Source organism: Coffea eugenioides, chromosome 2, assembly GCF_003713205.1.
Source record: "Coffea eugenioides isolate CCC68of chromosome 2, Ceug_1.0, whole genome shotgun sequence".
Classification (NCBI taxonomy): domain Eukaryota; kingdom Viridiplantae; phylum Streptophyta; class Magnoliopsida; order Gentianales; family Rubiaceae; genus Coffea; species Coffea eugenioides.
This window is the reverse complement of record NC_040036.1, coordinates 17,261,117-17,287,225: the sequence shown is the minus strand read 5'-3', so window position 1 is coordinate 17,287,225 and position 26,109 is coordinate 17,261,117. Positions and strand designations below refer to the sequence as shown.

At 36.4% G+C, this 26,109-nt stretch overlaps 2 protein-coding genes and 1 non-coding gene across 4 annotated transcripts; 1 reads left to right on the top strand and 2 right to left on the bottom strand.

Moving 5' to 3' along the window:
* Positions 1 to 4,204: 4,204 nt before the first annotated feature.
* On the bottom strand, positions 4,205 to 5,420 carry LOC113760455 (glycine-rich RNA-binding, abscisic acid-inducible protein-like). Its single transcript, XM_027303035.1, has 2 exons — positions 5,200 to 5,420; positions 4,205 to 4,908 (listed from the first exon to the last, which is right to left on the bottom strand). Exons 1-2 carry the CDS (start codon positions 5,311 to 5,313, stop codon positions 4,534 to 4,536), a joined length of 489 nt encoding a protein of 162 aa, XP_027158836.1. The 5' UTR covers positions 5,314 to 5,420; the 3' UTR covers positions 4,205 to 4,533.
* A 12,220-nt stretch (positions 5,421 to 17,640) lies between these two features.
* LOC113763741 (probable LRR receptor-like serine/threonine-protein kinase At2g16250) lies at positions 17,641 to 25,099 on the top strand. 2 transcript variants are annotated; one of them, XM_027307650.1, is made up of 5 exons: positions 17,641 to 18,007; positions 18,149 to 20,166; positions 22,733 to 22,861; positions 23,612 to 23,634; positions 23,982 to 25,099. In XM_027307650.1, the coding sequence occupies exons 2-5, from the start codon at positions 18,218 to 18,220 to the stop codon at positions 24,596 to 24,598; spliced, it is 2,718 nt and encodes a 905-aa protein (XP_027163451.1). In that variant the 5' UTR covers positions 17,641 to 18,007; positions 18,149 to 18,217; the 3' UTR covers positions 24,599 to 25,099. The 2 variants fall into 2 exon arrangements, with proteins under 2 accessions (XP_027163451.1, XP_027163450.1); XM_027307649.1 differs by having other exon boundaries at positions 17,641 to 20,166.
* An 800-nt stretch (positions 25,100 to 25,899) lies between these two features.
* On the bottom strand, positions 25,900 to 25,971 carry TRNAQ-CUG. Its single transcript has one exon. It is a non-coding gene; the product is annotated as a tRNA-Gln (tRNA).
* Positions 25,972 to 26,109: the final 138 nt, after the last annotated feature.

Genomic DNA, 26,109 nt, shown 5'->3' with positions numbered 1-26,109 from the left:
CACATACATCACATCACATCACAAAAAGTACTATAGTAATTATTCTAAATAAATAACCAGAATTTTCTTGGTGTCACTTTTAAACTCTTTCCTATATCCTTTTTATCTTGTAAAATTTGAAGTCTCCCATGAACTAATATATATATATATATATATTTAAAAAAAAGCTAACATTGTATGCTAGGAAGTTTAGTCAAAATAACTTGAATAATCAGTTAAAGATCACAACTTCCACAGTAAGGTCGTGTAGCAATATTATTTGGAATAATTGCTAGAGCACCTTTTTATGATATGACGTATGTGAGATAAAAAATAATTAAAAAATGTATTTATGGTGCAAGTAAAATAATATTTGAAAAAACTTGACTATCCAAACACACCTATGCATGATTTCCAATTGTTAGCGGACGCATAATATGACCTATTTTCCATATAGAAAGGTTAACTGTGCAACTTGTTCAAAATTTAGCTTTATAAGTGGAATACAGAAATAGGCTAGACTCCAGAGGGCGAGTCGGGAGAATTGGGTTGAAGGGCGTTTTCATTTTTTTTCTTTGGGAAAAAAAAAAAAAAAGAAGAAAAAACCTCAAGTCATGCGATCTTTGGTTAGTTGTTTCCTATACATATATAAAAAGCAGTTAGCATCTGACTCTTCGGGAATTTTTCATCTGTCTTGTGGAGGGGTATTTTAGGGAGTGAAAAAATGACATGGCGGATTTTGTGCAAAGAGTACAAGCTGGTTGATGTTGTAATAATAGTGTACTCTCTATATTGCCCTTTTGGCTAGGTTGTGACAGACGGTTGGGAAATGAGCATTATTCTCTATAGGGGTATTTTGGTCAGAGGAAAGTAAGGAGAAAATGGTGAAGCCTAACATACAACATGGTAATACTTTTGCCAATGTTGGTTGCCTATAATGCCCTCTTAAGGGGGCACATAGCTTTTAAATAGTGAACTTAATGGCTTAAATTTGACATAAGAGTGATAAAGCTTTGTTGGAGAGAGCATTAATGGAGGGTAATTGAAAAATCACTTGTGTAACCGATGAATAGTGTAACCGCAACAACTGAAGCATCATTTGCGGTCAATACAAATATTATTGCAATACTTTTGGGCGGCAATGGAAATTCTATACATATTAAAGAATCTTGGCTCACATATTTGTGGTTTGTTTGCTCTTTTGTTTAGAAAGGTATATTCACTTCCTGCTGCAATTTCACCATTTTTTATGTGTAGGAAGTATATTAGACGTGTTAATGTGCATGGGGAATTTTTTAATATTTGCTAACTATATTTGTGAATTGTCAATTTTACTTTTGTAGTCGGCTGAGCAGTGAGAAAAAAGTGGTCTGCATATAGGGATTTTTGGTGAAGGTAAGCTCTGAATCTTCACTCCACAAAACAAAAGATGCATGCCAATTGTATATTGTTAACACCTTGTATAGGATTCTTTGCCCGGTAGTGTGACTGTTTGTGTAGCTATCTCTGCTTATTGTGCTTTATTAATTTAAATGCTTGGTTTAGCCTACTTTTTTTTTCCCAGAAATGATAACTGTTGTATAATCTAATCCATCCTATACTAGGGGGAGAGGGCGGATCTAAGGGGGCCTAGGAGTAATCCGGAGGGGACTAAACCACACCAAATCAAACAAGTGTACTACGCATCCATCTGAATTTTTTTAAGCAAAGCCATTTTAATGTGGTAATTGGTGGAAGGCAAGATTTGATGCTTTGATGGTGAACCCTTGCCTCCCACCCTACCAAACTTTAATGCTTTGGTGGTGGCCACCAGCCTTTGGGCTGGTGGTTGCTTGGATTAGCCTACTTGACAAAAGTTTTGCTTTCAGTATTTAATTTACCATCATCGTTTTGCAGTTGCTCTTATTTATTGGAATTGAGTTGTTGTTGGTTAAAACTGATGTAAACTATTAGGCATTCCTATGTTTGCCACCGTTATGATAGCAGATGCAAAATTAACCTTATTTGCACTGATATTTAGGATGGTTGGATGTAACGATAAATTTATTAATAAAAAACAATTTCGCAATGAAAGATCAAGGCAGAGATATGGTTCGTTATCCACTGAGTAAAAAGAAAAAATTAGTGAAAAACAACCACAACATTATAAGAGACGTAAAGCAGTTGAGAAATTTGTTGGACCTCCATTTCAACCCATGATGGGGAAATTTGCTGGTGTTGGAAATTTTCTGGTGCCCTTATTGTGAGTGTTGGAAATTTGCTTGTTTCTTTTGCTGCAACTACACTTATTGCAATTTTTCTCATTGTAATGAGCTTATTATACCAAGCTCATTCTTCTGTTTTCATGGCTAAAATTTATAATTTCCTACAAGCCCTTTCACACATACATATTTTGTAATGCACTACAACTCATACCTTATAGCCACCAACATCTAGAAGTTAATACACAAAAACCAACCCACAAGTCAAAACACCCGTGTTGTGGGCGGGCAGTCCCCTAGTATTGCCATATGTATACTCGTACAAAATGTTTTTCATCAACAAGGACGAAGCCTGCACGAGTAGAACAAGCAAGAACGGGTTTAGACATACGTAACGTAGGGACCATAAGGCGTGGCTCAAAAAAGAAAAAAAAAAAAAAAAAGGAAAGTGTACACCAGCAGGATTGGTACGCATCAAACTCAAAAGCATTTACGCCGGCGAAGGAAGTTGATATGAATTTGATATTTGTTCGATTGCACAAATGGCAAACCAGTCAGAAGATGATATTTGTACGTTAGTCTAATTTGGTACCATATAAAACAATCCATGTTCCAGTTTGGTTTATTCAAATCTTGCTTCCAAGAAGCCATAATATCCTACTAATTCGGAAGGATGATTGTGCGACAATACTTCAGACGTAAAAGTTAGCTATCGATGCAACTAAAGATGAAAAAGTTAAAAGTGGGACACAAGTTTCTCCTGAAATTTGTGAACGTCGATGTATGAAATATATGATTCAAGCCACTCTTGAATTTCAAGGTAATGAATGATCATGCTAGTAGCTTTTCCGAAAGATCCCGTGGGTCTGACCTAGACTGAGCTGGCCATGTATTGGCAAAAGCCCAGCTGCACTTCTACAAGTTCTGAACCCACAGTCGTAAAATTTCTCACTTGCCAGCGCTCCCGCCCAAGTTCTACAAGTTCTACCGGTGATCAGGAAGCGAGGGAGTGTAGTCTAGATGGGCTCGTCCGGGTCATGCCCATAGCGTAACTTTTTTAAGTTCCAAAATCTCATTTGCAACCAGGACGAGGGTCCAGAGCGAATTTCTTTAGCACATTCTGCTTTATGCTATTTTAATCTTTTTATATTAATGGAAATTTATTAGCATCCCCTGTTTTAGTGGGAAAAAAAAGGAAGATAATACTTGTTAATTTGCATATCTCTTACTTCCCAAGAAGAGCGAGAAAGCAATGGCAATGGAGGGTATCCAGGACGGCCATGGGAGAATTGTGCAGAAGAGGGAATCCAGCAGTTCGCAGGGGAAGCAACCCCAGAAGGGATAAAAAAATCAAGAGGAATAGAATGGAAGAGAACACAGATGCTAATAATTATGTTGTCACAAAAAAGTTCGAATGACCCAAATAAAGGGACAATGTGCAACAGTAGAGGTGAGACACCTCGCCCCTCCTGTGGGTTTCCTGTTAAAATTTGTCAAAGAATTCCAGGTTGAATTAGGGCCAACAGCTCAATCTGACAATTAGTTCTACGTAGCACAGCATATGGAGTAGTATTTTTAAAGGTCAAAACACCAAGCCGGCAGAAATCCAAGGCAGAGTAGAGGTTAATATCATGACGCTAGTGAAATCCACTGTCTAGGGGAGTCTGAAATTTAACTCGGGCCTTGCTAATTTCTCCATTCAAGCCAACTAAGCATGACATCTGCGCAAGTGAAGGGCGATTTTCTTCCCCTTCATTTCCTCCTCGTCCTAACCAAAATTTGAAAAGAGACACAATTGAATACTACCAGCACCAGAGTAGCAGTCCATGACACCCACCCCCCAAAAAAAAACAAAAAAAACTTTTTCCAACCAGCTAAGCTAGAGCAATGTTTTGACATTCTGGTAACAAAGCCGGCAGACGATACGTGACAGAGCAGATCACAACAGCACTAAATCTTGTAAGCAGAGGCAAATAGAACATCAAAAACATACATACATAATTCCAGATCATCAGTGATCGAACGAGACAAAAAAATCATGGTGATTCTGAACCTTGATTTACTTCATTCCACGGAACTCCGTAAATTTCGATTTTTTTTTCACAACGAGGACAATGACATAAAACGTAACCAACGAACCAGCGGTCAAAAAAGTACGCACTGTAACAAAGCAACCATAACCAAGACCAACTTCAACAGATCATAATCGTAAATTCCAAACAACCACTACCCAGGCCCCACAACACAACACCCCACCCCAACCCCCCAGAAAAGGGAGCTAGGAAAACATCTAAGACAACTCAACGCAACCACCTTGAACAGATCACCCCCACCCCTAAAAAGCTCCTAAAATTTAACTCCTCCAGTTTCCGTCTGAAGCACCACCGCCTCTGGAGTAACGAGACCCGCCACCGCCGCCGTAGCCACGGTCACCACCTCCATAACCACCTTCGCGACGGCCACCACCGTAGCCACCTCCACCGCCGTATCCTCCCTCGCGACGGCCACCTCCGTAGCCACCACCTCCACCCTCACGGCGTGGGCCGCGGAATCCGCCTCCGCCTCCGCCCCCGCCGCTGCCGCGTGACTGAGCCTCGTTGACCGTGATGTTACGCCCGTCGAGATTCTGGCCGTTCATCGCCTCAATCGCATCCCTCATGGCTTGCTCATCCCTGAAGGTCACGAACCCGAATCCCCTGGATCTCCCAGTCTCGCGATCGTTAATGATCTGAATGATGAATTCACCACAAGAGAAGAAAAAGAAACATCAGATCCGAAGGCAGATAGATCCAGAATTTAATCATTAGATCTGAAACACAAAATTAACGATTCAATCTTCGTCTCTTTGGGGATAAAAAGAGGAAGACAGAACGTACCGTTTCAGGGTATTTCGAATAATAGTAACACAAATAGTAACAGTAACAAGAGTAACAGAGTAACACAGAGTAACAGTAGGTGAAGATCAAGAGTCAACAAAGCCGAATCGGGTCGGATCCGATCTCTGCGACCACAAACAGACCTTCGATTCGATGATTTCGCCGTACTGAGAGAAAGCGTCTCCGAGAGTTTGGTCGGTGGTGGCCCAAGCCAACCCACCGACGAAGCATCGGTATTCAACATCTGTGGCGGCCATTTTTTCCCTACTGTTTTCTAAAGGGAGGACAGCAAAATAAAGGAAAGGGGGAGGGCAGTAAGAGATGAGCCCGCCTCAGAAGAAAAGAGATATGAGAAAAATGGTGAGGGGAATGCGCTGAATATATAGGGAGGAAGAGGCTCAAGAGGGCTAGCCGGCTAGGGTTTACTCCCCAAAGCGAATCCGCGTCGCGCGACTTTGCCCCCTTCCTATTGCTAACTCTGGTTAGACGAATTTGAGACCTGATAGAGGGGTGGGGTCGTCCGCGGGTTCATGCATGATTCCTCCGCGAGCGCAATTGGCAGCACGCATGCTTGGGAAATGCGATTACTCTATATAATTCTAAGGGAAAATTGCAGAAACCTCCCTTGAGGTTTCTGACACTTGCACTCACCTCCCTGTGGTTTGAGAAATAGCACTGACCTCTCTTGAACTGACTGATTCTTTGCATATTCAGTCTAGGTCATTAAAATATTGTTTTAGGGAGTGAAATGAGAAATTTGTTCCAGATTTGTCCTTTATGCTACATGCCAAGTAGTGTTAGTAAAGGAATGACAAAGTATTATAAATCAATTAATAATTAATAAACTTTAAGGGGTATAATTTATGGGTAAATAGGCATTATCTATTCAAAGTACCAACGCTTTATGAGCATTTTACTCTCAAACATTTAATTTATGAATCATAATAAATACATCAATGTTTCTAAGTAAAACTCAAAAAGTATTACAATAATATTCTTACAAAAAGAAAACCGGTAGGTTATATATTTAATATAAGTTAAATATTTTTAAAAAAATAAATGGCCCATAAAGTATTAATTCTTTATGGTTTTCCTCAATTACATGAACAAAGTATTGGCTCTTTATGGGCATTTTATACTGAATCATTTAATATGAGTTTGTTTGGATAAGAGTTTATTTGGATGATTTATTTGAGATAAATACTGTAACACCTTATGTGATGTGATGTATGTGAGATAAAAAAGTGATTAGAAAAATAAAAAGGTGATTGAGATTTGTGAAGTAAATTATTTTATTGCAAATTATCTCAATCCAAACACACTCATAAATATCTGTAACTAAAATTGAAAACGTATTATACTAATATTTTTATGAAAGAGAAATTGGTAGGTTTTATATTTAACAAAAATTAAATGTGTGAAAGTAAATACAAATTTAAATAGAATACTTCTGTGACAATTGCCCAGAAAGGAAAAGTTGAATACTTCGATCAATTACCAAAACAGTCCAATCAGATGGGATGAGTGAGGAATGCACGTGTCATGGACGGTGTTCAGCGATTCAAGTTGCTCTCATTAACTTATTGGACTTAACCAGAGTTAAAGATGGGGTTGCCAAGATATTTCAGAGGAGCCCGCGGTCACGTGACAAACCGGTGGTAGATATTTTAAGGGGATAATTTCAGAAACTTTCCTCGAGGTTTCTGATATCTTCACTAAGCATCGCTTAACTTTAAAAGACCACTTGCTTTCCTTACTTTTAAATTTTTATAAATTTGTTATCGACCCATTTTAAAACATGTTATTTAAAAACACATTTTTTGGATGAAGAAGATGTTTTTATTCTTAAAGTGCCCTTTGTTGTTATAATTTCTTTTTCAAAATTGATACTAGCATTTAATAGAAAGTTAAAAATAAAAACAAGTTATACAAATGTGTAATTTTGATGGATACAATATAAAAATAGGTATTCTAACATACAAAAAAAATTGTTTTAAGAATGTGTTCAAAGTGTTTTCAAACCAAAAGAAGGATTATTCGTTAAGCATTTTTGGTCAATTTGAGGAGTTTTTAAATTTTTAAATTTTCTTATTTAGATTGATGGCTTGAAAACCCAAAAAAAAAAACAAAAAACAAATTTTTTGAGATTTTTTTTTTCAAATGAGAAAATTGAAGCTGAAGACTGGTCTCCATGAAGTGCATTTAAAGATGAGATGTGGCTATCTTTTCTCTCATCCTTTTTTTTTTTTTTTTTGGGGGGGGCCAAAATGTGACTATCATGATCAATGTTTCCCTATATTTGCTTTTTTAATTCTTTAAAAAAAAAAAAAAAACTTTTCAAGTGCTTGGGATGTTAAAGAAGAAGTTGCAAGTCGCAGTTTTGGGTGCAATAGCAGTGGTGAAAACATTAGGTCTGCTGGGTTGGGGAAGTGAAGCAACGAGCCTTTCGCACTCCTTCTTGGGCCTTCTCTGGAGAGTCGAATGAGCCCGCATACAGGTAGCTTCTTAATGGGCTTGTCCGCTCAGACCAAATATTTTGACGTGAACTGGACTGATCCATTTTTTTTCCCTCCCTCGTCTAAAATTTTTGAAACTGGGATTCACCTAATAACGACTCTGATTAACCAGGACAAAACTAGCAACTACCACCAATCAACACGTTTGCAGCTTTGAGCAGTTGCGAACATGGCGATGCGAAGATTTTCAAAGCCGTAGTCAACATAAACTGTAATTGCATCATCAGCTTCTCAAGTACGAGTACCTATTTGTGTGTTTCTTACTATATATTATTTTTCTTCTCGTAATACTAATAATCAGCTTCTTAAAATGCTTGTCAAACTAATTTAATCTCGTACAACTTTTCGGATTCTCGGGAACCTCGAAACTGATTTTTACCATATAGTTTTTGCTTTTGGAATCCGTCAATACATTCCGCAAGAAAGCAACTATATAGCCCACCTTTCTTTTCATGTATATTCAAATCGCAAGGCGGAAGCAGTTTATCGGTGCTGACCGTATCATTATCTCAAGTGTTCTTTCAAAAAATAAAATAAAAAAAAAATCAAGTGTTTGTCTATCACTTCAACTTTGATAAACAATAATGTACCAAGTGAATAGGGTTTTTATGCATTCTTTTACTCTTTTTTTTGTCGAAACGATAGATGTCCTATAACCTAATCTAGCCTAGTCTAAGGGGAAGGGGAGGGGTTCGATGTGAGTACAGACTCCATCGATGAAGGTCAATTAAGACCGCCACAAATTGTGGCAAATTTGTGGGAGGCAGGGATTGAACCCCTGACCTCCAGCATCACCTTTAATGGCTTTTATGCATTCTTTTACCAATCGACATTATTAGTGTTACTATCGCACTACAGGGTTGTAGACCCAAGACGCGACTATTACTGCCCACTACGGGCTCTTAAAACTCAAGACACGACTAGAGTTTTAAAAGTCAAGTCTAATTATTAAGGCGTCATAATCTTTACCTCAAAATGAATATTCTAAGTTGGATTTGAATATTGTATATTGTTGGTTCATAACATTTTTTAATTTTTCTGATGTACGACCGGACATCACATTCATCCATCTACTTTAGACTTTCCATCCTTACAAAACCCAAACTTAATACTACTGTGATCTAGATTTCATTCAGCTGTGTTACATTTTAGAGGCCCTCACTTTTAGATCCATATAGCACTTAAAATCTATGCAGCACTTAAGTTTATCCACTCCGTTGTGTAGTTTATCTCACGCGAGGTTCGATCTGATATCATAATGTCATGTCCAAACCCACAAGCTCAAGACGTGACCATAATCTTAATAGCCAAATCTAATTATTCAAGTTCGTCTTTTGATAGTTCAAAATAGATATTTTAAATTGGACTCGAATACTCAAACTATAGTCATAGTCTATAACACATTAACTTTTTCAATATCACACGGATATTACTGTTTTATATATATATACACCCTGCGCCTCTCTTGTCCCACCACCAGCTCCAATACTTGTAATTACAGAAAGATGTTTTCTCGTATGTATATATACGTGTGCGTACGTATATAACTTTCTTCTGACTTGCCGACCGTTGAAGCTGAGTATGAGATTGGCTTATTTCGAAGTGTTACTTCGGTTGTTAGCATTAAATAATGCCAAAATATGATTAGTCAAATGTGGGAGTTCAAGAGATTTTTCTTTCCTTCGCTCTAGATCTCTCTTTTTAATGTTTTTAGTTGACTAATCATTTTGAAAAGGCCCTCCCCTCATAATTCAACTTTACTCTTCATATTTTAGTGTTCTATCCCGCTAATTATATATATACCCTGAAGTTGTGACCAAATCATCAGTGGACCTTCTTTGTTCGTGAATTACACCTAACGGACTCCAGCATGGCTTACCAAAAAGAGAAAAAGAATACCCAGCAAAACCTACATGCTGCATACAAACTTCCCCATCAGCTTTCTAATTTTCCGATTCAACATTTTCTGATTCTCCCCCTCTAAAACTCTTCCCACACATAACATCAACCGTGTACAGTAAACCAATAGGCAAGTAGGGCCCCGCCTACTATCAAAATTCAAGAATACGGCCAACCTCATAAAATGAATACGTACCCGATATTGTTGCGGGAATAAGAAGAGGGAAAAAAATGGAAAGAGATGTAGTACCAATAGGAAGTAAACAGTTTGGATAGTTTAATTTGGAAAAAAATTTACAAATATTATCTTACTTACATTATAAGCACAATTTCTAACTATTTTTTAATATAACATACATTTATCACGTGTCAAAAAGTGCTACAAAATTATTCTAAATAATTTTTCCAAACACGAGCTGCCCGCAAGGGATAGCAGGAAGCTACTCACTACGATTGAGCTTAAAAAAGCATAATACGTCGAAGCTGTGAAATTGGCTTAGTGTAGACAAAAAGCATAGTACGTCACCCGTCACCCGTCACCTGCCACCACCTCTTCTCTTCTCTCCTCCTGCTCCTTCTTTTTCCTCCTCTTTATCTCCTCTCCTTCTCCTAAATAAGTTGAAACGCAAAATAACAGGAAACCCATGTTATATGGTAGTAGATTGTTATTGAGGGTGGCAGTTTAAAAATAACATAAAGTGAAAAAATTTTATTTACATAAACATCCAAAAAAACAGGTCTCCCTTTGTATATGGTATAAGTATCGATAGAGGTCGGTCAACTACTTTTCCGTCGAATTCTTGCTCCGCATGAAGTTTGAAGTTTGAACTTAGGCCGCCGCCCACAACCCCTTGAACAAGGAGAGGACGAAACCTTTGCGATTGGCTCACTTGAACGAGTTGACGGCGATTATTAGTTCTTGGTTGCTTTTGGTTTAGGGTCTCCATCAATCGAAGTTCCGGCTGCCTTTGTTAGAATTAGGAAGAGTAATACGCACGGAACGGGAGTACATCTTTGACATTTGAATCCTCCAGGAGAACTCATGCCTTTCCTCACGTAACGTTTGATTAATTGACTTGAGATCTAAAGCACGGTACAAAAATTGACTTTTCATATTCTTTTGAGTTTGAATTAGTAAGAAGCATGCTAAGGCCGCGTTTGGGATTGATATAATTTATTGAAAAGTACTACTCCAATAAAGTTTTTAATGGAAGCATTTATTAAGTGTTTAAGTGCCTTTACATATACTATTTGGAGAAATAGCTGCTTTTACTGTTTGGAGATATAGTTCAATAAATACTTATTGTATTGGATGGATAACGTGTAATTTGAAAGTTTTTAAAAGTATTTATCTCTTTATTTAGTTTATAATACAGGATAAAATGATTTATTTTTTAAATCACAAAAGTTACTCTAGAAGTACCAAATTTGAGCTTTTGCAAAAAAGTGCTTTTAACATAAAAAACTCCACTCCTAAATTTGTGAGATGATATTTACCAAAAGATATTAAAAATATTTTTAACATCTAAAAGTGTTTTTTAAATAAAAGCACCGCAGCTCCAAATGGGACCGAAAACAATTCCAACTGCAGTTATTTCTTGTAATTTTGAGAACAGTTACACCAAGAGAGATGCTAAAAGAAACATACCTAAAGGCACATATGCACCATCATTTCTTTGAGGTGTAACGAAGAATTTTTACCCCGGCAAAAGTTGTTGTTTTCCATCCGAAAGATATTTTTTACCCTCCTGGGTTTTGGATTCCGCACGCCATGAATATTTTACCTGTATAATCTGCCTGGAACGTAATAACATTCTCCGGGTGCAGCTTCTGCCTACACGATTACATATATATTACATTTGTACTAGCAGTTGATATTAGTAGTAGTATTACGAGATAGATATTGCTCAAGTCTTGAATTCCAAGAACTTAACGACTGGTAGTAATAATTAATTTGTCGGGAAATGGATTTATAATACTAGACTGTTGTTTTTCAATAAAAGTTGGTTTTCATAAATCCATTGATAGATTGTAATTTAACTTAAATTTCGTGGTCACTTCGACTGTCAGTTGTTGGTGATAGGTTTATTTATGCTTCAAGGGTCAAGCAAAAGCATGAGTGGCTTCGAAGGTCGATGCTACCAACATATATAGTGTATTATTAATTATTATTGACTTCAAAGGGCTTCCTACGGCTGTGTAGATTATTAATAAAATGGACCCATGCAACCAAAAAGCGTTCATAAACTCACCCTTTCGGATTATAATATTGTTGCCAAAGAAAGTACAGTTTTTTTTTTCTTTTTTAATGTTCACTTTTCTATTTCTTGAAGTAATGAGCTTTTATAGCAATCCAAACAACTACGAGTATTTCTTGTTACGATCACTATTGTATTTTTTTTATTATTATGAATCAGACAATATATTTTTTGGGGGTGAATGTGTTTCATTGACTCTTGAATATTTCAAATTATTTAATATTTTCCCTAAATTTTAGCACTTCCCATTTTGGGTATACATATATATAAGGCAAATACGCATGAAATTTGCCTGCTACGCCTCCGGAAGGGCTTGATAGTTTAATTATTTTGTGAGGCATTTTAGGTCATTTAATCAACAAAAAACCACAAAGATTAAGCGGAGTGCCAAAATGATCGCCCTTGCCAACTTATAGCTGTCTTTTTAAGAAACGAACTAAATAAATTCTCCCCACTTTTAACCGTTGATTTCGTTGGAAAAAAAGAGAAAAGGGGCTTAGGTTCACGATTAGAAGTTAAGGATTATTTCCTTAAACATAATATACTACCGCTGCATTGACTTTTTTGGTTTTCCACTTGCATTAAAAATAACCGACATCTATAAGAAAATCGTGAAAAATTAGGGTGTGTTTGGATTGCAATTTTTCTTGAAAAATTATTACATTTTCTGTGAACACATTTTGCAATCATTTTTTTTATCTTACACATATCAAATCATTACAGTAATTTTTTTACAAAAAGTCCAGAAAAATACAATCCAAACGAAGCCTAATTTTTGGATTCAGTTGGAGCATGATTTGTTTCTACAATAACTTTTTTTTTAAAAAAAAAAAAGAAAGAAGAAGTTATATTAACCTAAATATTAAAGGAAAAAAACAATTTTTATTTGGATTGTAATTTTTCGCTGCATTTTTCATTGACACATTTTTCAATCACCTTTTTATCATATATATATTAAATAACTATATAGTAATTTTTCTAAAAAAAAAAAAGTCCAGAGAAAAATGCAATTCAAACAATGCTGAACTCTACCTGTCAAATTAATTGGTTTCCTTTTTACTAGTTGAGTTGCAAGTGCAAACAGTACAGTGTAGTGTGTACGTTCCTCAATGCCTCATTGAAAAGCCAAAAAAGGAAGAAGGAAAAGAACGAACCAAAAGAATCCAAAATAAAAGATGCACATAATTGGATTGTGGCTGGCTTGGTAAGCAGTAGTACATAATTGGGTTGATAACAATAATATATTTTATTAGTTGTGCCACGAGCGGCTACCGGCTTCCGTCCTTTACATGGCTAATCATTACAGTGCTGAAGACCACATGATATGATATGGGTAATTGAGAGCTTTTATTAAAATGTTTATGCCATCTTCTAAAAAAGTGTCTAATCATAGATCTGACACTCTCAGTTGGTTCATGTTACCGCCCCTTTCTTCCTCTTCAGTTTCTAGAGACATGGAAACAGAGAAAAATATTGAAATGATGTATTATAAACGTTACAACCAATTAGTATATGACTTTAATTAATTAAGCCTCAGTAGAAGACGGAAAATATATAATACTACTAGTAACAGCTAAGCAACTAAGCAAACAGCCCCAAGAGAGAAAATTGAATTTGAATGTCATGGTTGAGTCGTAGACACGTAGTAGTAATAGTTACTACCACTCAGTATTAACTTTCGTTGCATCTTTAGAAACTAGAATGCACACGGAGATGGAGGTAGGCTGTCCACTTCCATAATCATAATTTTTTTTTTTAAAAAAAAAAGACACTTGGGAATCTGAAATGCACAAAAACTTGATCTTAACCTTTAAATCCTTAGTAGTTTGCCAATGATTTTAATACGTATCCATCATCTGAATTCTCAGCCAGAAAATAAAAGAGGAGCTCTAATCACAACTGCAACATCATTGTGAATGAGTTTTAGCTACTATAAAATATCAGCTCCGTTTGGATTAGTTGCTTTTTATTATATTTTAAAAAAATTTTACCGTAGCAGTGTATATGTAAAATTTTACTATAAATTTTTTTGAAATTTTAATATATTGTATGAATGAGATGTTTTTTGAGTTATTATGTATTATTGTAACATTGTATTTGAAAAACTTATTTTTAAAAAAATGACCAATTCAAATATTTTTTAATGAGTACCTAATGAACATTTATTAATACACTCAAAATTTAGCATATGATATAACTAAGGTTTAAAAAAAAAAAAAGACTGGCACCAAACCCCTCCAAAAATTATTATTAAAAAAAAAAAAAAAAAACACAAGTGCCGTTGCTGTCCATTGGGGATGGTGCCACCTGACCTGAAGTAGAAGACTGTTCTTCTAGACTCCCAGAGTTAGTAGTGTTTGACTGCATTGTCACGTATCTTTTGTCTGCACTCTCCAGGAATAGGATGACCAACACTCAGAAATTCCAATTTACTCATTTACTCCTCCAGGCAAATTACAAACTCTCCAATTTTTTCCTTTTCTCGCCCCCAACCAAACTGGACAGAGAGGCTTCAATTGGAAAACTGCGGCCTATGACAGTCTCTGAGTTGTGTACTTAATTTGTAAACTGGATATGCAATGCAGCTAATTAGTACATCCAACAGTATCGTCTTTGGCAAAAAAAAAAAAGAAAGTACATCATCCAACAATATCGTGTTTGACGGATCTGGGGCCCTGCGAGTTCCATTTCAATTACTCCATCTCCTCGGAGTAAAATAGTTATTTTAATTTTTGTTATACTACGTTAAAATCTAATTATACTGTATCTAAACTTTTGTTATATTATTATTATTTTTCAACACGGTTAATACTTAATTGGACGATATATCCCAGTTTTGGTCAATACTTATTTTAACGAGTACATAATTAGCATGATTATTAGGTTCATGTCAAGCTTGCTCGTCCCTACTCTGGTCATCCCCATTTTTTTTTTTTTAAATTGTGATTTCCATTTAAAACATTTTATCAGCGATTAGCGTGATACCTACTCCTTTTTTTTTTTTTATTCCTTTATTGTTTTATTCCGTGTAACTAATCCACATGACTGTGATGTTTTAAAAACGGCATTGCGTTGAACTGAAAATGTTAAGCGTGAATTAGTGTTACGTGTAGGAGTGAATTTATCATATCTCTTTCGGCAAGGCTAAAAAATTTGGTCGCCCCTCAAATTATTAGGTTTGTCGGCTTTTAACTCTCCAATTATTAAGTGTATATTTTTTGCCTCTCAAACTACGAAAAAGGGTATACTTTTCACTCTTCTGACTAGAGATATTTTTAGAAATCTCTTTAACACCACTTGACCGTCCAGATTTCAAGAATACTACTAACATCTCCTATATGGCATCATTATCACATTCTGATTATTCTTTACAGGTTAAAGAAAGTATCTTATAATAATTATAAAAAGTGTATCCGTTAATTAACGAGGGATTTAAAGAAAAACTTTGAGATGGCCCTCACAGTCTTGCACTAATACGTTTGTTTTGAGGAGCAATCGAAGACATCATAATCAATAATGTTGCAAAAGCAAAGTACGGAGAACTTGAGCAATCATTTCATATCTCGGACTTTTATAGTGGATTTTTAACCCAACCAAAAAAAAAAAAAAGATATAGCGAATCCAACAATATTCAAATCGAATTCCGACTTTGTAAGTTTAGATATACGTATTGCTGCACGGGGATGACATACATGCTCTCGATAATTTTGGAAAAAAAAAAAAGAGAGAGTAATGTTACATGTATGAAAAAGTACTCTTAGATGAAAGTAAAAGAAATTGACAAAAATGCTCTTAGATGTACAATGTTTTTGCCCAAATCAACAAACAATTGACTACTGTAGGCATAATTTATGTTTTGATTGCCATGTGTGGAGATCACATTGCGAAATCAAATTCAATTGATAATTTAATTTATTGTGTTGCACTGGTTTGAGTTGGTTTAATTGGACAATAAAGGACGCAAAGTGAGGGATTTGCATTTGGTAATTAACTTTACTTTTGTCTAAGTTGTTATATTGCATTACGCATTAAATGATTTAAAAAAATTAATCAAGTCACATTTGTAGACAAATTTTTTTTTCTAAATATATAAAATAGAAACCAATATTATTAACAAACTAATTGAAAACGTCTAGCAAGATTTGATTGACAAAAAAAAAAAAAGTTGCGCTACTAACAGAATATACATACAACGCGTTTGAATTTAATTTCTTAATAGTAGAAGGAACGTAAGAGGGATTAAATTTCGTTCCTTAAGATCAACTGTCTCCAACCTCCTCCATACTCGATTTTGTCTGAATTCAATACTTCCTACCTAACAAACTTGAATTTTTTCCATGTAAAAATGGAATTTGGTCCAAGTATAGAATTTCTTTAAAGATTCATTTACAGTAATTATTTTTCCCTCCGTGTATTCTACTGCATCCTCCCCCTCCCCCTCATTAAGATGCTGTAAATGACGAGAAGAAGATTAATGTGAATTGCTTTCCAGCTACGAGACATGTAATGTAATTTATGGAGACTCTTTTCTCTTTATTATCCAGCTCGCTCTCTTTTCTCTTTACAACAATCACATCTCACACCTCCACTCCTTTCTAAATCATGGAATAAATTTATACAACAACACACGTTAAAAAAAAATTATACTGCTGTAATAAATTCAACTACGTAACACCTCTAATATAAATTAAGATTCACAACATTAAATTAAAGCCCTTAAAAATCTCGTACCAACTTATCTCCTCAATCTGTCCCACCATCAAGAGAAATAAATCTCAAGAAAATCACATCTACTGCTATTAATATTCGCAGATTTGAGAGTGAGAAAAGTAGTAACACGTACTAGCACTATGAATGAATGATTTCTACAATTATTTTGTGTCCTATTCTATTAGCATAATGCTACCAACTTTATACACTTGTAGTTTGAGCTTAGCTGGATGAAGCGGAATTTCCGGCCGGTCAAACCCCCGAGCCCCAGTCCCAACTCCCAATCGGAGTTGAGTGGTGAGAACCGGAACCGAACATATCCTTAGCCATGCCGATACGTACAGGTCCGCCGGCCGAACCATGGCTCGTGCACTCCCGCCGTAACCCCATCAAAAAAAAAAAAGGGGCCACTTTCTTGAAGTCTTACGCGGGCAAAAGCAGTGGGAAATTAAAAGCCAAAGAAAAATGATAGTAACAAACATACTTACATACTTGCTCTCGTTTGGATTGCTATTTTTTGAAATTTTAAAAAAATATATATTATAACGATTTGATGTATAAAAAATAAAAATTTAATTTAGAAAAGTATTCACAAAAAATGAATTTTTTTTTGAAAAAAAATAGAAATCCAAACATGGACGTTGGCAGGATTTTATGTCTTTCCCAAATGTTTTTCCTTTGCATTAAATTTTCTTCATAAAGCGGAAACAAAATTTGAAACCATTGTCCACCCATGTTCTACTACTATTATTTATTCAATAACAAAAGAGCTAGGGTTAAACCATAATGAGTGACGAGTAAAATATAAAAAATAATGAGCTCGTTTAGATTTTTATTTTCTAAAAATTTTGTAATTGTAACGATGTGATGTATGTTAGACAAAAATAATTAAAAATATATTTATAAAAAACGTAAAAACTTTTTTGGAGGAAAATGAAAATCCAAGCAATAAGTTAAGGGTATTGAATTTAACCCTTTTTACTCATCACTTATCTATATGCGCACAAATTGCTACTTGAGTATTAGTAGATTTTATCATTTACAGCGTAAGCATATGAAATAGCCTTTGAGACTCACGCGCGTACATAGCCGGTTCAGTTCAGACTGATTTCCCTTTTTCTAATAGTCAAGTTAGCAAATTTGAAACAATGCTCCTATCTGTGATTTTCCAGAGAGGAGAGCAGAGGAGAGGAGAGGAGAGCAGAGATAAATATTGCTGCTGTTGTTGAGCATCATCTACAATAGCCTTGACCCAGACCAAACCACCCTTTTACTTTCTCTCTCTGTCTTGTGTCTACTACTCAAATGATTCACTCTTTCTTGCTCTGAAACACCCCCTTATTTTTTTACTAATTGATAATCATTTCTCTCTCCTTTGTCAACCGAAGAAACTGAAAGAAAACAAAGAAAGAGTAATAGTAGGTGTGCAGAAAGAAAAAAGAGAGAGAAAGAAGTAAAAGGGTACATAGGAAAAAAAAAAAGATTTCAAGAAAAACCCAGAAAAAGATAGAATATTTTCAAGAATCAAATCAAGGTTTCTGATTCATTCAACCTTAGAATTCATAAAGGTAAGCCCTTTTTAGCTTTTCTTCCTTTCTTGCAAGAAACAAAAAGGCAAATGTATATTCTGCTGCTGCTGTTTATCAAGAATCCCTAAATTTCTTGAATAAATAGACACTTATACTTTTGTAGTTACTGGAAATATACAGTCAGGGGTATAGCATATATGGTTTTGATGAATGTGAGGATTTTTGGAGTTCAATGAAGGTTAAGCGGCGATGGTGGATCGGCGGAGCAAAGTGGTTTTGGTCTGTTTTGTGGTTTTGTCCTTATTGTTTAACTTTACATTAGAACAGCAGCAGCAATTGTTGAGTTCTCGACTTGAGAGATTGGCTTTACTTAAATTGAGATCTTCATTGGGTTTGAGAGCTAGAGAATGGCCTATAAAGTCTGACCCTTGTTCACGTTGGGCTGGTATTCAATGCCAGAATGGACGTGTTACTAGGATCAATATCTCTGGTTTTAAGCGTACTCGTATTGGAAGTCAAAACCCTCAATTTTCAGTTGATGCCCTCCGGAACTTCACCTTTTTGGCTTCCTTTAATGCGTCCAATTTCGCGCTTCCAGGCGCAATTCCTCAATGGTTTGGTTTCGCACTTGCCTCTCTACAAGTGCTTGATCTTAGGTCTTGCTCAATTGGTGGTTCTATTCCTGCAAGTTTTGGCAATTTGAGTAGCTTAACTAGCTTGTATTTATCTGGAAATACTATTACAGGGGTAGTTCCATCAACTTTGGGTAATTTGTTACGCCTTGCGGTTCTTGATCTTTCGCAAAATTCTCTAACTGGCATCATTCCTCCGACTTTTTCTGGTCTAAGAAATCTTACTTCGCTTGATATGTCATCAAATTACTTAACTGGGGGCATCCCTCCTGGTATTGGAAGTTTAGCTAGGTTGAAGTTCGTGAATTTTTCTGGGAATAGTTTGTCTTCTTCGATACCCGCCCAACTCGGTGATCTTTCCGGTCTGGTTGACCTTGATCTTGGATCCAACTCTTTAGTGGGGTCCGTGCCTTCAGACTTGAGAGGTTTAAGGAATTTGCAGAGACTTGATATTGGGAATAATTTCCTCTCAGGATCGTTGCCTGGGAATCTGTTTCCTGCTTTGAATCAGTTGCAGTATCTGGTGTTGAGTCATAATGGCTTTACTGGTGGTCTTCCTGACGCACTGTGGACAATGTCTCGCTTGCAAGTTTTCGATGCCTCCAGAAATAACTTTACTGGTACACTGCACAATCTTACTTCAAGTGTTAACGGCACAACTGCAGTGTTTAACTTATCTCAGAATCTGTTTTATGGAGGTCTCGGTTCTGTGATTAGGAGGTTTGCTTTTACTGATCTTTCTGGTAATTATTTCCAAGGTACGCTTCCAGATTATGCCAGAAGCAAAGTGTCTCTTGGCAAAAATTGCCTCCAACAACTGTCAAATCAAAGGACTGCACAAGAATGCGAATCATTTTATGCAGAGAGGGGTCTAATATTTGATAACTTTGGACTGCCAAATTCAACTCAAACTCCTACTCAATCACGCAAGAAGAGTCACAGAACTGTTATCATATTAGCTGCAGTTTTGGGAGGAGCCGCACTTATTGTGCTCTTGGTGATTTTGCTTATACTTTTGATTGTTTGCGGTCGCAGGAGGGATGCAACGAATCAAAGAGGCACTGGTGTTGGCCCTGTTCCTGCAGATGCAAGCCCTCCATCTCCAGGAATGTCTTTAAACTTTACCAGCTTGGGAGATGCATTTACATATCAGCAGATTCTCCATGCCACAGGTGAGTTTGGTGATGAGAATCTCATCAAACATGGCCATTCTGGTGATATTTTCCGGGGTATTCTTGAAGGAGGAATTCCAGTGGTAATTAAAAGATTTGATTTACGCTCAGTCAAGAAAGAAGCATGCATGTTGGAACTAGACTTTTTCAGCAAGGTTTCTCATCCCAGGTTGGTCCCTCTCTTGGGACATTGCTTAGAGAATGAGAATGAAAAGTTTCTAGTTTACAAATATATGCCAAATGGAGACTTGTCAAGTTGTTTATTCAGGAAAACCAATTCAGACGATGACAGTTTACAATCTCTTGATTGGATAACTAGACTGAAAATTGCTATAGGAGCTGCGGAGGGCCTTTCTTTTTTGCATCATGAATGTTCCCCACCCTTTGTTCATAGGTACTTCCACACTTGCTTATCATTCTATTTCCTATTTCCTTTTGTTGCCATCATTATATGATTTGGTGACTTTCTAACACTTATCTTTTTTGGGTATCAAGCTGTTTGATTATGCTAGCATAATGATCTTCCCATATCAGATTAAGAAACTGACATCAAAGTGTCTGCCTTAGACGGCAATAATTTTACATATTTAGACATCCATGCATCTAGTACGTCTCATGCATTGTCATTACATCTGGCCATCGAATTCACTTGTCACTTGTAGCTTGATGTGTTCAATATACGGAAGATGTTATACATGTGGCAATTTCTATACCCATGATATGCGGTTCAAGGTTTCAGTTAAGCAACTCAGAGGAGGAGTCATAAAAAGGTCAAAGGAAAGACTTTAAGTTTACTCCCATATGCTGGTCCCGCTGTAGTCTAGTTGCTGGTTGGTTGATTTCTACCTTTGCTCTGTAAAGCTCCAGTCTTTTCTTTTGCTTCTTTGTGCCCAAAAAGATTATCCTTAGGGATCATGCTGCCACATCTCCTAGGTTTTTCCAAACTTTTTGCAATTTAGTTGCACATGTTTCCGTCACTTAGCGTGCCTTTATTAGTCAATGAGTACATTCAATTCCTTGCTATTCTTGTTTGCTTTTTACAAACTACAATGCAAAATACCAATTTTTTCATAATCTCTTCTTCCTGTGTTTCTTGTAACCTTTGCAGAACTGGTTGTATTTTCTTTGGTTCTTCAAAAGTAAGCACAGGCTAAGACCCGTCTCTAATATGGTTTTGTTTGTAATAATGAACTTCAGTCATGCTTTGAAGGACGTAGAACAAAAAGGCAACTTCAATGTTAATGGTCACAATAGATAAATATAAATAGAAACGATGTTTCACTAAAATTTTCTTTACATAAGATACGTTTTTAAACTTAAAAAGTTTGAAATGAAATTACCAGTATTTTTAAGCAATTAGCAAACTTTTTCTAGAAGACGCAGAAAACCTTTTCAAAATTACTTTTAACTTTTAAGGGAGTGGGAGTTGGGGAAGATCGAGACATGGAATTCGGCAAAGACAAATATACTGCTTATGGTGTTCAACCTAAACTTCATGGACAATTAATCTAGCATTGTGTCAATATGAAAACTTCTTTCCGAGCATAACTGTTCCTTAGATTATGTTTCACTAAGAAATTCTTATTACTTAGTCAACTTTATGTTCTTAATTAGCTTATCCATTTCTAAGTTGCCTCATCTTGTGTAATTAATCCTTATCTAGAGACCATAATGATATGATTGTCATGAACCCTGCTGGAGCTTCCATTGCCGCTGCATACATGCATAAAACGTCCATATTTAAACAAAGCATATCTTTGTAACTTCAATAGTTTTAGAGGCTGATTCTACATTGAAGTTGAGTTAGCATTTCCAAAACAAGCCCCTCAAGAAATACTTTATCTGATAATGCACGTATTTTGTAGCTAAATACAGCCTGTGATAAGGGAATTAGTTTTCCACCCAAAAAACTAGATGCTGAAAGGGTTGAGTCATTAATTTCTTCTCTTGGGTGCATCCAGACTCCCAGTTTTCATAGTCATGAACCTTAATATACTCCTATCTTGCCTGCCACTATTACCTAGATTACAATGCTCAACAGCGATCTGATGCATTCAATCTTTTAACTCTCTCTAATCAATAATTATATTCATCAACCGTATCTAACTTGACTAAATTTTGTTCCTCAACGTTCTATATCTTCTCTGTTTCATGTGCTTTACATTGTGTAATATAGAGCAATGGGTTGAAATTTGCTGCAGGCACAGTATGCTCCTAGCTTACCCTATTGATGATTTTCGGATGTGTTGAGTTAATGAAAAACACATGCAAGGGGTTAGAACAACCGTAAGCACCTTATTATAGCCCAGGTGCCCAAACTGGCACACGAAAATTTTGAAAAAATAAACGAAAATGAAAATTACATAAGAGGCTGAATTGGTGTTGCAAGATGTAATGTAGTTACAGTTCAGTATTTCAAAGCCTTTTTGAGTTTGCTTTGTGACCGCATGGGACAATGTATGTGGTGAGTTCAGCTTGTAATAACTTGGATAAATAAAAGAGAAACCTGATGAGTATTAGTTTGCATTCTACATGATTTTTGCATTTCCAAACTGATGACTTGGTTGCATTTTGACTTTAGGTATTTGTAAGGTTTTCTGGGTGGATGCTCCTGATTACTCTCTGAAGGTTTCTGCTTATGTGTGGTGGTAGACAATATATATTTGGTGCATGCTAAAATGCATGTTCAATAAGTTATGATCCTCAATTCCCTAACTCCTCCCAATATAGGTGTCAAAAGTAACTTATTTTCGCTCTACTTTATGGCTTAAAGTCAAGAAGTTTTGTTTTTCCATTTAGTTTGGGTAAGACAAACTTGCTGCGCGTCTCAGAGTAAGGTGTGCTTAATATCATTGTTGGTGCATTGCATAAACTCTCTACTTTCCTTAGTTTCCTATTTCGTCTGATTATACAAATAGATTTGTAATGATCCTCTTTTCTTTTTGACATTGTCCCTGAAGAGATATACAAGCAAGCAGCATTCTTCTTGATGATAAATTTGAAGTGCGGTTAGGGAGCTTAAGTCAGGTCTGTGCTCAAGAAGGGGACAATCATCAAAATAGAATCACCCGGTTGCTGCGGTTGCCACAGTAAGTGATCCTTGATATTTGCTGCTTCGTACAAGTCCAAACTCCATTTTTGGATGTATGGCACAAGGCCCATGCATAGAAAAAGCTTTATCTGAAGCGTTTGGGATCTACCCTTCTACTGGGAAATTACTTTATGTTCTTTCCAACTGGGTTGAAGATGGTGCTATTTGTTACTTTTATACTTTTATATACTTGCATGCCTATCTTAAGGAATACATGCACTTGGGCCTCTTCCAAACATGATTTGAAGGGTCCTAGCTATGCCAGAGTAATTTTCTTTAAATAGAATGTAACTTGAGTCCCTCAAAAATCAAATATGCGCTGTCATGCTCCTCTTCCTGAAAAATATTTTGGTTGTAGTGGAATTGAGGTCATTAGTTGTTTAATCATTGGTGTTGAGTTAAATATCTTTGTTGTTGGGGAAGTATTTGAGTATAGATTGCGGGAAAAAAGAGCATTTCAGTATATATGTCATTTGTAATTCCTTATGATCTTTTAAAAATTGATGGCAAGTAAGACCTTGCCTGTCTTGACCATCAAAGTACCTGCAAAGTTTTGGAACTGGGTTCCAAATGGAATTGACTACCCTTTTGATTCAGCTCATTGATTGCCAATTTCATTTACTACATTGAATTACTCAACATGTGCAGCAGTCATTTTAGTTCTTGTGATTTGTTGTGGGCTTTTTGCACTATAATCTTATTTTACTTAATGAATACCTGACATAGTAAATTTCTTTCTTATGTGCAGGACATCAGAACAAGGCACCTCTGGTAAGCAAAATTTACCTTGATGTAGTTCTGTTGGTCATTATGCAAGTCCTTTGTCCTTGTTGAGTTTTCTGTTCACTTGCCAATTTCAAATGCAAGTAGCTTGAGTCAACTACTGGTCTTTATCTGATATTGAGAGATTTAAGACCCTGAGTTTGTTGGTTTTGCTGGTTTCTGGTGACATTCAGCTTGCTTTTCTCATCTTTAATTTGCTGTGTTTACTGGATAAACGAAATTTTCCTCATTTGCTTTCTCAAGATATTCATTTTCCTCATTCTTCAAGATTATGCCTTTACTTTCTCTTTTCCAAATACCTTATCCAGAATTTATTTCTGTCTCGAAATGTCTAGGTACCCCCAATGCTACATGTGCCTATGATGTTTATTGCTTTGGGAAGGTCTTGCTTGAGCTTGTAACAGGCAAGCTAGGTATCAGTGCATCTGGTGATGCTGGGATGAAGGACTGGCTGGAGCAGACGCTACCCTACATCAGTATATATGAAAAAGAACTGGTGACAAATATTGTTGACCCATCGTTGATAATAGACGAAGATCTATTAGAGGAAGTATGGGCCATGGCTGTTGTTGCCAAGTCTTGCCTGAACCCCAAGCCCTCGAGACGGCCCCTGATGAGATATATTCTTAAAGCTCTGGAAAATCCTCTGAAAGTGGTTAGGGAAGAACACACTAGCTCAGCAAGGCTAAGAACAACTTCCTCGAGAAGCTCATGGAATGCTGCTCTATTTGGTAGCTGGCGGCATAGCTCTTCAGATGTGGCAGCTATACCAGTGGCACCGGCTAACAAAATGGAAGGTGGGAGTAGCTTTAAACAGTCGGGTACAACTGGTTCTCAGGGAAGTGGTCATAATGGCGAAGGAGGCCATTCATCCTCAACTAGGAGGCAGTCCAGGGAGATTTTTCCTGAACCGATGAATGTCCAAGATGTAGAAAGGCCAAATGAGGATTAGAACTCAGATTATTTTTTCATAATTCTTTTGTTAATAACAAGAGCAGGCTTTGCATTTGAGTCCCTTGCTTGCTAATACAGCTCAACATTCTCCTCCAAGTAGGAAGATTCTGGTATTGCAAGCCCGTCTCCTTCTTACCCTAGGGGAGGGGATTTGTTTAAAAATTGCACAGCTCCACCAGAGGTAATTGGATAGAAAGATTTAAGGGAATTCTTGTTTAGCAGGAAAGAGACACCAAATTGCATGGATTTTGATTTTGGAAGTTCTTTTTTTTTTTTTTTTTTTTCCATTTCTTCGTGGAGAGTGAGAGAGACGAGAGTGAGGTTTAGTCCAGTGATGATTCTTCTTCCTATTTGTTTGGGGCTTGTTTTCCGTTGAAACAAGCTACAGTTTTTCTGTTGTTGGTCCTCCTGTGGAATGTAAATTATAAAGGCTCCACCTCCTTCCAAAAGATGGAAGGCGTCAAAGACAACAACCGCTACATAGTTTCTTTCTTTCTTTGTCTCTATTATTTAATCTGAATTAATTTCATTAGTTGCCTTGGGTATTATTTGCATTTCCGGTTGCGAATTCGGTGAGATTTTTCACCTTTCTTGTTCTTTTTTCCGTCTTACGGACAGCCTTTTCGTTTTTTTTTTTTTGGTCGAAATGGTAACTTTATATTTCATAGTAAAAACTTTATAACTGGACAAGGATACATACAAAAAGGACAACAGTCCTACAATTCTCATTGATGCATTAGCATCTAAGATTAGGGTTTACCGATTCTTCATCTAACCAGATGTTAGGAGCATAAATGCTCAGTTTAATATTATCTACTTTTCCTGAATTAGCAAAAGAGAAAGAGTATTGATGAAACAAATTACAAATGGACTGAATATCCTCAATTAGTGTAGCAACCCGCCAGTTGTTGTGTCTTGATTCCACTATATGTCCTACAAGTTTGATGTTATCCAGCTCAACTTCACTGTTCCACAGGCCTTGGTCAATGTGAAGTAAATGCCACAAATATGAAGAAGTGAATGCGTGTGGCTTGACTCAATGAAAACCAAAATTGGAGCTGCAGGGATGAAGAAGAAAGAAAAGTACGGATATACTAAATGGCACCCTTCCATTTATTTATTCATGAAGAGAAGTTATGTGTTCTCATGCAGCTTGACTGGAGAGAGACGTTTCATCCGCATTCTATGCGCGTCTAATAATGAGCCTTTTTATATGAAGAAGAAAAAGGAAGTACGGGGCACAAAACGCAAATAAGTAAAAACTAAGCCCTAAAAACGAAAAAGAGAAACAAACAATACAGGTCCCACCGAGATTTGAACTCGGGTTACTGGATTCAGAGTCCAATGTCCTGACCACTAGACCATGGGACCTGACTGATTGCACGGTTGCACCTTGTTTCCTTTCTTTTATATTATTGGTTCTGAGGGTTCTGGCATAATTGTACGTAGCCCTGTGTATTCCAAGTTTCTTTCCAAGATGTGCCTTAATGTAGTTTGCATGTTTATTTT

Excerpts from the sequence above, each read along its gene's own strand:
- LOC113760455 (XM_027303035.1), bottom strand. The coding sequence starts at position 5,313 with ATGGCCGCCACAGATGTTGAATACCGATGCTTCGTCGGTGGGTTGGCT. Across the intron at positions 4,909-5,199 it reads GCGAAATCATCGAATCGAAG|ATCATTAACGATCGCGAGAC; the intron begins GTCTGTTTGTGG and ends TTCATCATTCAG.
- LOC113763741 (XM_027307650.1), top strand. The coding sequence starts at position 18,218 with ATGGTGGATCGGCGGAGCAAAGTGGTTTTGGTCTGTTTTGTGGTTTTG. Across the intron at positions 20,167-22,732 it reads TCCCCACCCTTTGTTCATAG|AGATATACAAGCAAGCAGCA; the intron begins GTACTTCCACAC and ends TTGTCCCTGAAG. Across the intron at positions 22,862-23,611 it reads CGGTTGCTGCGGTTGCCACA|GACATCAGAACAAGGCACCT; the intron begins GTAAGTGATCCT and ends TCTTATGTGCAG.